The 16,337-nt window shown below is 39.6% G+C and overlaps 1 protein-coding gene across 1 annotated transcript in view; it reads right to left on the bottom strand.

The window, feature by feature from the left end:
• The window catches only part of AQR (aquarius intron-binding spliceosomal factor), a 264,323-nt gene that overhangs the window by 188,097 nt on the left and 59,889 nt on the right, over nucleotides 1-16,337 (bottom strand). The window contains exon 17 of the mRNA XM_053697946.1: nucleotides 4,475-4,653. Within this exon, the coding sequence (XP_053553921.1) occupies nucleotides 4,475-4,653 (179 nt within the window). The remainder of the gene's footprint in view (nucleotides 1-4,474; nucleotides 4,654-16,337) is intronic.

Consider the following 16,337-nt stretch of genomic DNA (forward strand, 5'->3'; position numbering starts at 1 on the left):
GCATATACGTTCCTGTACCTGGTATAATACTTACGCTGAACTATTGAATTGATTACTTTTATTACACCAACTTATGATTTATGCTATAGGAAGCAGGAAGTAATACACTTAACTCCTTTATTGGAGTCCGCTATTAATGTGTCAGTAATTATAATACTGGATGAATACATACCAGGACGACTATAAAACAAGTACACAATGACACTTTATATAACCATGGGACCCCTTTGTCTTATGTAACAGTAATATCAGGTCATGTTTTATCATAAGTGTCACTTCAACATCCATTTTTTGGACACTATAGTGAAATCGCAAATGTATTCTTTTTGAGCTGTCATTCGTATTGTCAGCAGTTCAGGGTAAACATGATCGTCAAATGATTTTACACTAGTAACACGTCATTGACTGGAACACGCCCCACACACCATTTGATGTCGGTTGAATAGGCTCATGATTCGCCAAGCAACATGAGAACCCTGCCCCTTGTACAACGCCTTCTGTTACGTCACAGGTCATGTGACGCTTAAGGTCTATCACCGGTGTGTAACTGGAATTAACTTGGATTGACACACATAAGAGCCAATCATATGGCAGGAAGATAGTAACAGGTCCCAATCACGGAGTGAGGTGGGATTTAAAGAGCCTTAAATAGCGTACAATAGCGGCGGCCTGCACCCCCTCTGGGGAAGCGTTTTTTGTGAAACGTGTGTCAGGGGTTCTTAGGAGTAGCTCTGTCTCTCCTTGTTTTTTAACTGCTTACCATTGTCCAATACTAGTAGTTTCCTTCATAATTACTGACACCTATCTCAGCCTAGCAGTTGGTACTAATAGAATAATCTTTAAAATAGCTCTCGGATTGTAAGAGCTTAGCTTATCTTTATAATACACTGCTGGTTGATAAAAATTATTGTATTATTTAAACAGGAAATACTATTATTCCCTCCTGGTTCAAGTGTTTTTAAATTTAGCTTAAGCTATCTTTATGAATGATTATTCCTTTTTGTGATACATACATTTTCCAATAAAGATAACCAGTGTGAATGTAATGGAATAGTATTTTTGTAAGAAATATTCAGTCCAGCAGAGTGAATATAAAAAAAAAAAAAAAAAAAAAAAAAAAAAAATGATCGAAGACCGGAACTACTTATACTTAATTGTATATTCTACAATTAGTTTGCTAGTTGTTACTTGCTCTATGTTCAGTATCTGTGGCAGGAAAATTCTTCTCTCTACATATTGATATAGAATATTTATTTTAACACTATTACAGAGAAGTAACAAATTTGAATTACCTGTTCATTGCAACTCTGCTCCCCCTACCTCACCCTGTATCTAAAGTTCTTTTAAGAATGCGTAAGACTGTTATCCTGGAGACACCAACTTTATATGGCAAAACAGGCATTGAATTAATCAGGGTAATTGTCAGTCACACGTTCTAGTTATCTTGTATCTACATTTAACATGATTCTAATCTTCATTGGAGATCACTTTAATTATACACACACACAAGAAATCACCATCAGATTAAAACTGTCCTGAAACCAGGAGTTCCTTTTAGCTTTTATGCCTGTCCAATATATTGCACAAAAATTAAATGCTTTGCAGGGAAAAGACCTTTACAGTATCCCTTTGGAATAAAGACAATTTATTTTTCTTAATTTTTTGCATTTTTGTTAAGTCCAATACAACCTTGGGTAAAAAAATCTAGAACTGTTCATAACACAAGATAATTGGGTACAAAATATGACTCTTCCACTGAAAGGGTTGAAGTTCTAAAACCCTTTTTGTAAAAGTAATAGCTACAAAAATATGGTGTCACAATCCATAAATATGCCAAGAAAGTTCAGGATTTAGACTCTGAGGCTCCTACCTCCTCCTCTGAGGGTCAATTGTCCTCAGAGGACGTCTTCAAATTCAGACCAGGAATCTGTCATTTAATTTGTCATATATTTTTAAAGTTATTTAAAGCATTTACGTTCCATATATTACAGATAATAGGGGTCCAGGGGCCTAAACCAGTAGAGGATAAAGCAGTGAAACAATTGGACCTAATCTTTAAACGTAAGACTAAGTCGAGGAGGCCAAATGACCAGTCCCAGCGATACCTGTGGCAGGCTTGTCACGACTCACGGAATCAGAGATCCCCTTTTTTCTTAAAATAAAATCCTGAGCACCTCAATGTTCACCTACTCCTAAAAAAGCAAAGAAAGACTGGGAGGCACAGGGAAGTGTGTGTGTGTGTGTGTGTGGGGGGGGGAATAACAACGTTCTTGGTGTAGGGTGTCTGCCTCCTCCTAGTGGCCAGGTGATGAATTCATAACAGTTAAGAATCATGGGCTCTCACCACCTTAAGAAGAAGAAAAAAAAGAAGGAGCACCTGGGACTAGGCTTGCATACTGCTTGAGCACTTGGCAGCAATTTTAGTACTAGAAACACAAAGGCTCGATTTTCTGTGCCAGCAGAGGTCATGTTAAGTGTCATTCTCTGAGCTCTATCAGTGGACATTGTGCTGGCAAATGCCAGCCGGCAACATCTCACAAGCCACAAATATAACACACAATGCTCTTCAGAAAATAAAAGTAGTATTAGTTTTGTAGTGCAAAGCTTCTGGGAATCTGTATTTTCCCAGCTGTCTCCAAATATTGTGTTGCTAACTAAGATCTTCAAGTGCATTTTAGAAAATGTCCCCACAATATGTCCTAGTGTCATGTTTGTTAACTTTCTAAATTGAAAAAGCACCACCCACATAACTTGGAATCACTGTCCTTGAGTTGTCACAGCTGCATCATACTTAATATTAAGGTAACACCTACAATACATAAAGGGACACTGAACCCACATTTTTTTTTTCTTTCATGATTCAGATAGAGCAGGTAATTTTAAGCAACTTTCTAATTTACGCCTATTATCAAATTTTCTTCATTCTCTTGGTATCTTTATTTAAAAAGCAAGAATAAGTAAGTTTAGATGCCGGCCCATTGTTGGTGAACAACCTGGGTTGTCCTTGCTGATTGGACAGCACCAATAAACAAGTGCTGTCCAGAGTCGGAACCAAAAGGTGGCTGGCTCTTTAGCTTAGATGCCTTCTTTTTCAAATAAAGATAGCAAGAGAACAAAGAAAAAATGATAATAGGAGTAAATTAGAAAGTTGCTTAAAATTGCATGCTCTATGTGAATTATGAAAGGAAAAAATGTGGGTTTAGTGTCCCTTTAAAGTAACGTAACTCAAGAGTTATTGAATTCAGGGCTTTATGATAAATACAGCTTATAGGTAGTTTTAATGTATTTACAGCTGATTGGTACAGTGAGATGTGTCTTCAAGAAGACAAGTTGTCCAATTTAGAAGAATAGGCAGGGACTTTGTAATGCCATTCCAAAAATGTATTACAATAATACATGAAGAGAAAAAACAGATCCTTTTGTGGTTTATAACTGAACATTAAAAGTATAACAGGCTGACATGAAGATCTGGAATACAAAAAGGACAAAAAGGAAATTTATGCTTACCTGATAAATTTATTTATTTTACGATATGACGAGTCCACGGATTTCATCCTTACTTATGGGATTACACCTCCTGGTCAGCAGGAGGAGGCAAAGAGCACCACAGCAGAGCTGTATATATAGCTCCTCGCTTCCCTCCCACTCCAGTCATTCGACCGAAGTTAGGAAGAGAAAGGAAAAGCCAAGGTGAAGGGCCGTGGACTCGTCATATCGTAAAAGAAATAAACTTATCAGGTAAGCATAAATTTCCTTTTCTTTTACTTATGGGATACAATACCAAAGCTATAGGACACGGATGAAAGGGAGGGACAAGACAGGAACCTAAACGGAAGGCACCACTAGTTGAAGAACCTTTCTCCAAAAAACAGCCTCTGACGAGACAAAAGTATCAAATTTGGAAAATTTGGAAAAAGTGTTAAGAGACGACCAAGTTGCAGCCTTGTTCAACAGAAGCATCGTTTTTAAATGCCCATGAGGAAGCCACAGCCCTAGTAGAATGAGCCATAATTCTTTCAGGAGGCTGCTGTCCAGCAGTCTCATATGCCAAACGGATGATACTCTTCAGCCAAAAAGAAAGAGAAGTAGCTGTAGCTTTCTGACCCCTACGTTTTCCAGAAAAAAGAACAAACAATGAAGATGATTGACGGAACTCTTTAGTCGTCCTACCACTAACACAGGCAAAGAGAATGACTGGAGTGGGAGGGAAGGGAGGAGCTATATATACAGCTCTGCTGTGGTGCTCTTTGTCTCCTCCTGCTGACCAGGAGGCGTAATCCCATAAGTAAGGATGAAATCCGTGGACTCGTCATATCTTGTAAAAGAAATCTATTCAGCAGCGCTAGGTAAACAAGAGGAAGATAAGTTTGTCTATACCTGTACATACAGGGGGGGCATTGGACAAAAATTACAGAATCTATCTACCTGGCTCAGTGACAAGCACACTATATAGAGCACCCTTATGCTATCATACCTTCCCATTCCTCCTTGATCTGATTTCGGACATTCAGGTTGATGGTCACATCAGCTCTTACCCGAGTAGGCCAGTTCTCACCAATGTTAGGTTTGGCCACTTCCACCACTGAGAAAGCTACAATGGCCTGGGCCATGCGTGCCCATCCACCAAATACCACACCGCCATACTCAGACTGCCTAAAAGAAAAGAACATGCAAGGTTAAATGAGAACAGTGCATGTTTAAATGTGTACTTTGTTTTTATCCATAGGGACATGTGCTATTGAACAGATTCACAATGCTTTTAAAATAGCAGCATGCATGTTTGTCTGTAGGCACATGTTAGTACAGATATCTGTGCAAATGCATATGTGCTTGTATATGTGTAGCATACACCTATGCATTAGTACGTTTTTCTCATGTGTATGTGTGTATATTCACAAGCACACATGTATATTTGAACTTTGGTGGATACAATTATATTAATGAAATTCTGTGTAGATTATAAAGCTTATTTATTTTTTATTTTTCTAAGGTTTTCAAAGGCATTATAATAGAGAAAACTAACTTTACAGTTATTCAAGAGACATTAATAATCTTGACAACTTGCAGAAAAACTTCAAAAATCATATATAGGTCTCTCTACATAAGCATACAAATGTCAATGGAAAGAAACATAGCATATGATAAAGCAAAAAAGAGATACTAAGACCCAAATGATCAATGCCTTGTTAATATAATGCAATATAGAACATCAAATGCTATATATAACATTACCAAAGGAAATGGCCTAATTGAACAATTTCAAAAAATATAAACAGAATAAATATGCCATATGAATGATAAAGGCCGCTTTTGGACATCACATATATCAAGGTAAAATTGCATCAGCAGAAAGTATACTGGGGATAGATACGACCATTCTTGAGTCTCTTGTATTATTGAACTCAGTAATACACAAATCATAGATATTAACCAAAACTATCAGGAATTAAGAGTAATTAGATCCCTAGCTAAACATTAAGAGTATCAGTACTTACAAACTAACTATAACCGCTATTAGGATATTCAAGTTTAGTTTTATGATAATTAGATCACTGGATGAGCCAAGATCCACTTGTTAAAAAAAAAAAACTAAGTTGCTTTATTAAGCTGGTGATTGTCTAGTTATGAAACATATATATATATATATTAAGGACGACAGTTGTGACAACTAAAGAAGGATCATATTTTAAACCTCTAACCAAAATAAAAGTTCCCATTACAAACATTAACTGCTTCTAGAGGGACTTGGAAAAAATGTGATGAAGAGGCTATTTAATAAAAGCAAGTTATGGCGAGAGAAATTATATGGTAGTAGGAGAGAACATAAATTCTAATGCATTAGCCTGGATTATCCAAACCATCATAAGAAGTATAATTACAAGTAACATCTAGGCTCATACCCATTTTATATATGGGAATGGGGTGTTAGAGAGTTTAAAGGCACTAAACCCAAATTATTTCTTTCGTGATTCAGATAGAGCATGCAATTTTAAGCAACTTTCTAATTTACTCCTATTGTTAATTTTTCTTCATTCTCTTGGTATCTTTATTTGAAAAGCAAGAATGTAAGTTTAGATACCGGCCCAATTTTGGTGAACAACCTGGGTTGTTCTTGCTGATTGGTGGATTAATTTAACGGACCAATAAACAATTGCTATCTGAATCACACAAGAAAAAAATTTGGGTTCAGTGTCCCTTTAACAGTTGTAGCCATGATAAGGTGTCATAAGTTTAATATGGAGAACTAGATTCCTAGATTTCTCCGCCACCATAACTATAGACCTTCTTTCCAAGAAGAGAAAAGGAAAAAAAAAAGTGGGAAAAGATTAATGACATATGGCCGCAGGCAACATCGCATACTCTACATTCTAAGTATATAATTCAATATACTACAGGAGCTGGCGGAACAAATGGACACCAGAGTTGGCTTTATCACATAGTGTGCAGAAGAAAAAAACAAACTAAACAAACCAACTCATATCCAGAGCTACAAGTAACACATAAACAGTATCTCTACACTGACAATGAAATGTCCTGAGTTTCATTAAAAATAATGAACATTATACAGAGCTTTGCTCAAAGAATTGAGAAACAGGTGATAAACACCGAAGGTGCCAGTAAAACATCAATATAGTAGAAACTATGAACGATAAAAGGTATTAGTAACACCAATAAGCAGTAGTAACACTGAGCAAAGTAAGCAGCCAAGGTTTCAAAATATAATTGAAAAAGGAGTTGTCCAGTACCTGCACACAACAGTATTGCTCTCACATCTTATGCCCCAATACAATCAGCCTACTCCTACTTTCCGATTCAGACTACAGCTCCGGAGCAGTTGAGACATAATCTTGAGAAGCAGATAGATAGTGCGAGTCCAGTAATGTACAAAAGTAAGCCTGAGGACTAAGTAGAATAATTTTAGCTAGGAATTTACTCACAAATTCTATCCAGTGTACACGAGATAGCCCAGATATTCTGCAAATCAGCTGCTCCTGATCTTGTCACATTTAATAGGGGTGAAAATCTGGTTTATCTAATGGGCTTTAGGTTAAGATCCCCCAGTGTATCTCCTAACTCTGCTACTTTACAGTTGTCAGCAGGGGCAGTCTGAATCCCTCTCGGCCTGTCTAGTAGCTTTAGGTACACAACAACTATTGTTGATATCTCTCTTCTCTGCAATTGTCGCCTGCTCAGTAACAAGTCTTCAGCCGACGGAAAGCTCAATATGTTACGTAAGCGCCCCCATTCTGTATTTAGGAGTTTAATAAATTGCTCAAAGTGTACACATAGAAGGCTTTCCACTTCTGCCAGTATGATATGAGTTAGCAGTCGCCATCTTAAAATGAAGCTGGTCTCTTCTATCAAAAGCTTCCTTTCTTAATTTTGCCCACGACATATATCAAAGAACTCGGCAATGTCTGTATAAGTCACTTCATTTAGTTTTGAGGTTAGATGGTTCAACTGTTTGCCGATAGCTGGTGATTTTATGGCAAGACATATTTTGCATCAAATCTTTACTTAATCCAAACAGCAGCAAAGAAAACATACAGAGAAAAATAAATAACATAGTAACAATACTGCACCAATAAGCACACAGCCGCCTAATAAGAGCACTCCCTCTTTTCTTTGCTGCTTTCAGACAGCAGGTCACGTATTAATTTTCTCCCATACTTTTTGTGTTATCTGTATTAATTTCTAATTGTGGTTGTTAACTTTTCTTCCTATTGAAATATAGCAATATAGAAAGTGTTTATGTTTTATCTTATGTTCTTTCTGTTTCTCTAAATTAGATCTCATAAACTTTTTAAAATCTTTTTTCCCATTTTCATCCGAAATGTCCTGTGCTGGTTCCTTGGCCTCTGGGCTGTGGTCTCTATTTTAGAAAGGGTTTATTATTTCATAATATTAGTTCTCTTAGAAGTCTTCATTATTTGGAGGTTAAATTTCACTTACTTTATTTTCAATTTCTCAACTTCTTTTCGAATCATCAGGTATATATTTGCAACCCTTGCCCTTGGAGTGAGACTTAAGCATGAGCTTTATTGTGTCCCCCCTTTCTAATTAAATATGTAACGCGTCCGTCGGTGTCACCAGTTGCGCACGCATCCTCAAAGGAATGTTGGCAGCGCAAGGCAGCTAACAAAATGTTGGCTACAGACGCAGCCAAAAGAATTCACCTGCATCCAGGTGGATTCCGAAAATAGCAGGTTGGACTCTTTCACCAGCCAATAAGAAATTCAGTTGCTCTCATCCTATTGGCTGTTCACTAGCCAATAAGATTTCAGTTGTTCTCATCCTATTGGCTGATGAGAAAATTTCAGCCAATAGGAATGCAAGGTACCCCAATAAATATGGGGTACCTTCAATTAAATCTTCAGTGTGCGGCGGACAATCGCATGAAGAGGATCTTCCACGCTGCCGCTGAGTGCCGCCGCCGAGGATCACCACATCTGGGAACCCCCGCTCCGTGTCGCTTTCACTGTAGATAAAGATGATGGACCCGTCTGGAAGAAGACCTCCGCCAGACTTTTTTTTAAATTAGGGTTTTTTGGGCACTTTGAAAAAGAGCTGAATGCCCTTTTAAGGGCAGTGAAAAAACAGAATTTATGTTTACCTGATAAATTACTTTCTCCAACGGTGTGTCCGGTCCACGGCGTCATCCTTACTTGTGGGATATTCTCTTCCCCAACAGGAAATGGCAAAGAGCCCAGCAAAGCTGGTCACATGATCCCTCCTAGGCTCCGCCTACCCCAGTCATTCGACCGACGTTAAGGAGGAATATTTGCATAGGAGAAACCATATGATACCGTGGTGACTGTAGTTAAAATAAAATAAATTATCAGACCTGATTAAAAAACCAGGGCGGGCCGTGGACCGGACACACCGTTGGAGAAAGTAATTTATCAGGTAAACATAAATTCTGTTTTCTCCAACATAGGTGTGTCCGGTCCACGGCGTCATCCTTACTTGTGGGAACCAATACCAAAGCTTTAGGACACGGATGAAGGGAGGGAGCAAATCAGGTCACCTAAATGGAAGGCACCACGGCTTGCAAAACCTTTCTCCCAAAAAATAGCCTCAGAAGAAGCAAAAGTATCAAACTTGTAAAATTTGGTAAAAGTGTGCAGTGAAGACCAAGTCGCTGCCCTACATATCTGATCAACAGAAGCCTCGTTCTTGAAGGCCCATGTGGAAGCCACAGCCCTAGTGGAATGAGCTGTGATTCTTTCAGGAGGCTGCCGTCCGGCAGTCTCGTAAGCCAATCTGATGATGCTTTTAATCCAAAAAGAGAGAGAGGTAGAAGCTGCTTTTTGACCTCTCCTGTTACCAGAATAAACAACAAACAAGGAAGATGTTTGTCTAAAATCCTTTGTAGCATCTAAATAGAATTTTAGAGCGCGAACAACATCCAAATTGTGCAACAAACGTTCCTTCTTCGAAACTGGTTTCGGACCCAAAGAAGGCACGACTATCTCCTGGTTAATGTTTTTGTTAGAAACAACTTTTGGAAGAAAACCAGGTTTAGTACGTAAAACCACCTTATCTGCATGGAACACCAGATAAGGAGGAGAACACTGCAGAGCAGATAATTCTGAAACTCTTCTAGCGGAAGAAATTGCAGCCAAAAACAAAACTTTCCAAGATAATAACTTAATATCAACGGAATGTAAGGGTTCAAACGGAACCCCCTGAAGAACTGAAAGAACTAAGTTGAGACTCCAAGGAGGAGTCAAAGGTTTGTAAACAGGCTTGATTCTAACCAGAGCCTGAACAAAGGCTTGAACATCTGGCACAGCTGCCAGCTCTTTGTGAAGTAACACAGACAAGGCAGAAATCTGTCCCTTCAAGGAACTTGCAGATAATCCTTTCTCCAATCCTTCTTGAAGAAAGGATAGAATCCTAGGAATCTTTACCTTGTCCCAAGGGAATCCTTTAGATTCACACCAACAGATATATTTTTTCCATATTTTGTGGTAAATTTTTCTAGTTACAGGCTTTCTGGCCTGAACAAGAGTATCAATAACAGAATCTGAGAACCCTCGCTTTGATAAGATCAAGCGTTCAATCTCCAAGCAGTCAGCTGGAGTAGGACCAGATTCGGATGTTCGAACGGACCTTGAACAAGAAGGTCTCGTCTCAAAGGTAGCTTCCATGGTGAAGCCGATGACATATTCACCAGATCTGCCTACCAAGTCCTGCGTGGTTACGCAGGAGCTATCAAGATCACCTACGCCCTCTCCTGATTGATCCTGGCTACCAGCCTGGGGATGAGAGGAAACGGCGGGAATACATAAGCTAGGTTGAAGGTCCAAGGTGCTACTAGTGCATCTACTAGAGTCGCCTTGGGATCCCTGGATCTGGACCCGTAGCAAGGAACCTTGAAGTTCTGACGAGAGGCCATCAGATCCATGTCTGGAATGCCCCACAGTTGAGTGATTTGGGCAAAGATTTCCGGATGGAGTTCCCACACCCCCGGATGCAATGTCTGACGAATCAGAAAATCCGCTTCCCAAGTTTCCACTCCTGGGATGTGGATTGCAGACAGGTGGCAGGAGCGAGTCTCCGCCCATTGAATGATTTTGGTCACTTCTTCCATCGCCAGGGAACTCCTTGTTCCCCCCTGATGGTTGATGTACGCAACAGTCGTCATGTTGTCTGATTGAAACCGTATGAACTTGGCCCTCGCTAGCTGAGGCCAAGCCTTGAGAGCATTGAATATCGCTCTCAGTTCCAGAATATTTATCGGTAGAAGAGATTCTTCCCGAGACCAAAGACCCTGAGCTTTCAGGGATCCCCAGACCGCGCCCCAGCCCATCAGACTGGCGTCGGTCGTGACAATGACCCACTCTGGTCTGCGGGAGGTCACCCCTAGCGACAGGTTGTCCAGGGACAGCCACCAACGGAGTGAGTCTCTGGTCCTCTGATTTACTTGTATCTTCGGAGACAAGTCTGTATAGTCCCCATTCCACTGACTGAGCATACACAATTGAAATGGTCTTAGATGAATGCGCGCAAAAGGAACTATGTCCATTGCCGCTACCATCAAACCTATCACTTCCATGCACTGTGCTATGGAAGGAAGAAGAACGGAAGGAAGTATCCAACAAGAGTTTAGAAGTTTTGTTTTTCTGGTCTCTGTCAGAAAAATCCTCATTTCTAAGGAGTCTATTATTGTTCCCAAGAAGGGAACTCTTGTCGACGGAGATAGAGAACTCTTTTCCACGTTCACTTACCATCCGTGAGATCTGAGAAAGGCCAGGACTATGTCCGTGTGAGCCTTTGCTTGAGGAAGGGACGACGCTTGAATCAGAATGTCATCCAAGTAAGGTACTACAGCAATGCCCCTTGGTCTTAGCACCGCCAGAAGGGACCCTAGTACCTTTGTGAAAATCCTTGGAACAGTGGCTAAACCGAAAGGAAGCGCCACGAACTGGTAATGCTTGTCCAGGAATGCGAACCTTAGGAACCGATGATGTTCCTTGTGGACAGGAATATGTAGATACGCATCCTTTAAATCCACCGTGGTCAAGAATTGACCTTTCTGGATGGAAGGATTGTTCGAATGGTTTCCATTTTGGACGATGGAACCTTGAGAAACTTGTTTAGGATCTTGAGATCTAAGATTGGTCTGAACGTTCCCTCTTTTTTGGGAACTACGAACAGATTGGAGTAGAACCCCATCCCTCGTTCTTTTAATGGAACAGGATGAATCACTTCCAGAAGATAACCTTGGAAGACTATTTCTAGCGCCCAAGGATCCAGAACATCTCTTGCCCAAGCCTGAGTGAAGAGAGAGAGTCTGCCCCCCACCAAATCCGGTCCCGGATCGGGGACCCGCATCTCATGCTGTCTTGGGAGCAGTGGCAGGTTTCTTGGCCTGCTTTCCTTTGTTCCAGCCTTGCCTTGGTCTCCAGGCTGGATTGGCTTGAGAAGTATTACCCTCCTGCTTAGAGGACGTAGCACTTGGGGCTGGTCCGCTTCTGCGAAAGGGACGAAAATTAGGTTTATTTTTGGCCTTGAAAGACCTATTCTGAGGAAGGGCGTGGCCCTTGCCCCCAGTGATATCAGAGATAAACTCTTTCAAGTCAGGGCCAAACAGCGTTTTCCCCTTGAAAGGAATGTCAAACAATTTGTTCTTGGAAGACGCATCCGCTGACCAAGATTTTAACCAAAGCGCTCTGCGCGCCACAATAGCAAACCCAGAATTTTTCGCCGCTAACCTAGCCAATTGCAAGGTGGCGTCTAGGGTGAAAGAATTAGCCAATTTAAGAGCACGAATTCTGTCCATAATCTCCTCATAAGAAGAAGAATTACTAATAATCGCCTTTTCTAGCTCATCGCACCAGAAACACGCGGCTGTAGTGACAGGGACAATGCATGCAATTGGTTGTAGAAGGTAACCTTGCTGAACAAACATCTTTTTTAGCAAACCTTCTAATTTTTTATCCATAGGATCTTGGAAAGCACAACTATCTTCTATGGGTATAGTGGTGCGCTTGTTTAGAGTAGAAACCGCCCCCTCGACCTTGGGGACTGTCTGCCATAAGTCCTTTCTGGGGTCGACTATAGGAAACAATTTTTTAAATATGGGGGGAGGTACGAAAGGTACACCGGGCCTGTCCCATTCTTTATTAACAATGTACGCCACCCGCTTGAGTATAGGAAAAGCTTCGGGGGGCCCCGGGGCCTCTAGGAACTTGTCCATTTTACATAGTGTTTCTGGAATGACCAGATAATCACAATCATCCAAATTGGATAACACCTCCTTAAGCAGAGCGCGGAGATGTTCCAACTTAAATTTAAAAGTAATCACATCAGGTTCAGCTTGTTGAGAAATTTTTCCTGAATCTGAAATTTCTCCCTCAGACAAAACCTCCCTGGCCCCCTCAGACTGGTGTAGGGGCCCTTCAGAAACAATATCATCAGCGGCCTCATGCTCTTCAGTATTTTCTAAAACAGAGCAGTCGCGCTTTCGCTGATAAGTGGGCATATTGGCTAAAATGTTTTTGATAGAATTATCCATTACAGCCGTTAATTGTTGCATAGTAAGGAGTATTGGCGCGCTAGATGTACTAGGGGCCTCCTGTATGGGCAAAACTGGTGTAGACGAAGGAGGGGATGATGCAGTACCATGCTTACTCCCCTCACTTGAGGAATCATCTTGGGCATCATTTTTACTAAATTTATTATGACATAAATCACATCTATTTAAATGAGAAGGAACCTTGGCTTCCCCACAGTCAGAACACAATCTATCTGGTAGTTCAGACATGTTAAACAGGCATAAACTTGATAACAAAGCACAAAAAACGTTTTAAAATAAAACCGTTACTGTCACTTTAAATTTTAAACTGAACACACTTTATTACTGCAATTGCGAAAAAGTATGAAGGAATTGTTCAAAATTCACCAAAATTTCACCACAGTGTCTTAAAGCCTTAAAAGTATTGCACACCAAATTTGGAAGCTTTAACCCTTAAAATAACGGAACCGGAGCCGTTTTTATATTTAACCCCTTTACAGTCCCTGGAATCTGCTTTGCTGAGACCCAACCAAGCCCAAAGGGGAATACGATACCAAATAATGCCTTCAGAAAGACTTTTCTATGTATCAGAGCTCCACACACATGCAGCTGCATGTCATGCTGTTCTCAAAAACAAGTGCGCCATACCGGCGCGAAAATGAGGCTCTGACTATGATTAGGGAAAGCCCCAATAGAATAAAGTGTCTAAAACAGTGCCTGCCGATATTATTTTACAAAAAATACCCAGATTAAATGATTCCTCAAGGCTAAATATGTGTAAATATGATCGATTTAGCCCAGAAAATGTCTACAGTCTTAATAAGCCCTTGTGAAGCCCTTATTTACTGTGTGAATAAAAATGGCTTACCGGATCCCATAGGGAAAATGACAGCTTCCAGCATTACATCGTCTTGTTAGAATGTGTCATACCTCAAGCAGCAAAAGACTGCTCACTGTTCCCCCAACTGAAGTTAATTCCTCTCAACAGTCCTGTGTGGAACAGCCATGGATTTTAGTAACGGTTGCTAAAATCATTTTCCTCATACAAACAGAAATCTTCATCTCTTTTCTGTTTCAGAGTAAATAGTACATACCAGCACTATTTTAAAATAACAAACTCTTGATTGAATAATAAAAACTACAGTTAAACACTAAAAAACTCTAAGCCATCTCCGTGGAGATGTTGCCTGTACAACGGCAAAGAGAATGACTGGGGTAGGCGGAGCCTAGGAGGGATCATGTGACCAGCTTTGCTGGGCTCTTTGCCATTTCCTGTTGGGGAAGAGAATATCCCACAAGTAAGGATGACGCCGTGGACCGGACACACCTATGTTGGAGAAAGAGCTGAATGCCATTTTAAGGGCAATGCCCATACAAATGCCCCTTTAGGGGCAATGGGTAGTTTAGGTTTATTAGTGATAATTTTACTGTTAGGAGGGACTTTGTGTATTTTGTATGTAAAAGAGCTGATTTCTTTATGGCAATGCAATAAAAAAGCCCTTTTAAGGGCTATTGGTAGTTTATTCTTAGATAAGGGGGTGCTTTTATTTTGGGGGGCTTTTTATTTTCATAGGGATTAGGTTTAAAACATTTTTATTTTGGATAGTGTTGTTTATTTTTTTCTTTAGCTTGGAGGGTTACATTTTTCACACAGACTACCCCTCTGGGCAGGCTTATCAACTAGTTATGTAATAAAGCTTGTATTAAGGTATATTATTTTTTAGTATTTTGGCCTGTATTAAGCTATATGATATAACAGTCTGTATTAGGCTATACTAATATAAATATATTAGCCATTCCTAGGCTATTTTAAATATAACTTTATATAAAGCCTGATTTAGGCTATATTACATATAGCTATATTAGCCTGTGTTATTTAGCGCTGCGAAATCTGTTGGGCCTCTACAAATAACCGATAATAATAATAAATTATATTAAGGCTCTATTAAATACATCTATATTAAGCCTATTAAGGTTATATTATATATAACTATTGTAAGCCTGTATTAAGGCTCTATTAAATATAACTGTATTTAGCCTGTATATGCGGAATTCTATTTTAAACTATATCATTTGTAGGGGCGTATATGCATATGCTTGAGTGTGTGTATATTTACATTTCTTGTATTCATGTACATGTTTATGTATGCTTATGTATGGGTATATATGTCTTTTCATGGGCGTATATTGACTCTGTGGAGCTTGGTTAGGAGTTTGAAAGTCGGCCCAATGTTATTTAAATATAAACTTTTCATTTGCTTTTTAAATTCTTCCAGATGGACACTTCTAATGCTTATGCTAAGACAATGTCCCTTACAGATTTTTTCTATGGCGTCTGTAGAGGAATCTCTCTATATTCCTAAGATTTCTCAGACTGTTAAAATTCCCCGTCCTTCTGAAGAGGACTTTTTGCTCATATTAATTTGACCTTTGATGTCGCACTGAAAGTAAATCCTTTCCCCTCCTCTTTTGAGGCGGATTATAAACCCTCTCGACACAATCTAGAGCTGTGTCCCATGCTTCTGACTCGTTCAGACCAGTATCGGTGTCGCTTTCGCCTTCAATAAGCTTTGGAAGGCTTTACACCCCTCTCACGGGCGTCTCACTTAGGGGTTCTGTTGAATCTGTTCTGTACTAACCAGCTTCTTTCTTCATACTCCTCTAACTTAAAAAAAAATTGTTTTCTGAGGTTTCATCGAAATTATGTTATTGTTGTTGATTTTCTTTTCTGGGATTAGTTGTTACTTTTTGTTTTTTCTCTTTCAGTGACTCTGTGGAATTTATTTCCTCATTTATCTACGGACCATGTTATCTGTTGTTCCTTCCTGGGAGCCGTGGTTTTATTTTGGTCTATGATAGATATTCATTGGAGTTTATTTTCTTCCTGATTGGTTCCGCTGTCTTATGGTCAAAGAAAAGAGGAAGTGCTGGACTTGTTCTTTACAGTTTATTAGGCTGCTGCGTGCCGATTGGTGCAGTCTTGTTACTATGTTAATAATGTTGATTTTATTAAAGACAGGAGTTAAATATTTTGCATCAAATCTTTACTGAATCCAAACAGCAGCAACGAAAACATACAGAGAAAAATGAATAAGTCACCATAGGCTATAATAATCTGACTTTATCGGCCCATCTACTCAAAGCTGCTGAAATTTTGACTACTTAAATGGACAGTAATGTCATAATTAGACCTTCATGAAACAGAGCATACAATGTTAAACAACTTTCCAAATTACTTTTATTATTTAATTTGTTACCTTCTCTTGTTATCCTTTGCTGAAAGGTTTATCCAGGTAAGCTCAGGAGCAGCAAA

Source organism: Bombina bombina, chromosome 1, assembly GCF_027579735.1.
Source record: "Bombina bombina isolate aBomBom1 chromosome 1, aBomBom1.pri, whole genome shotgun sequence".
In the NCBI taxonomy this organism is placed as follows: Eukaryota; Metazoa; Chordata; class Amphibia; order Anura; family Bombinatoridae; genus Bombina; species Bombina bombina.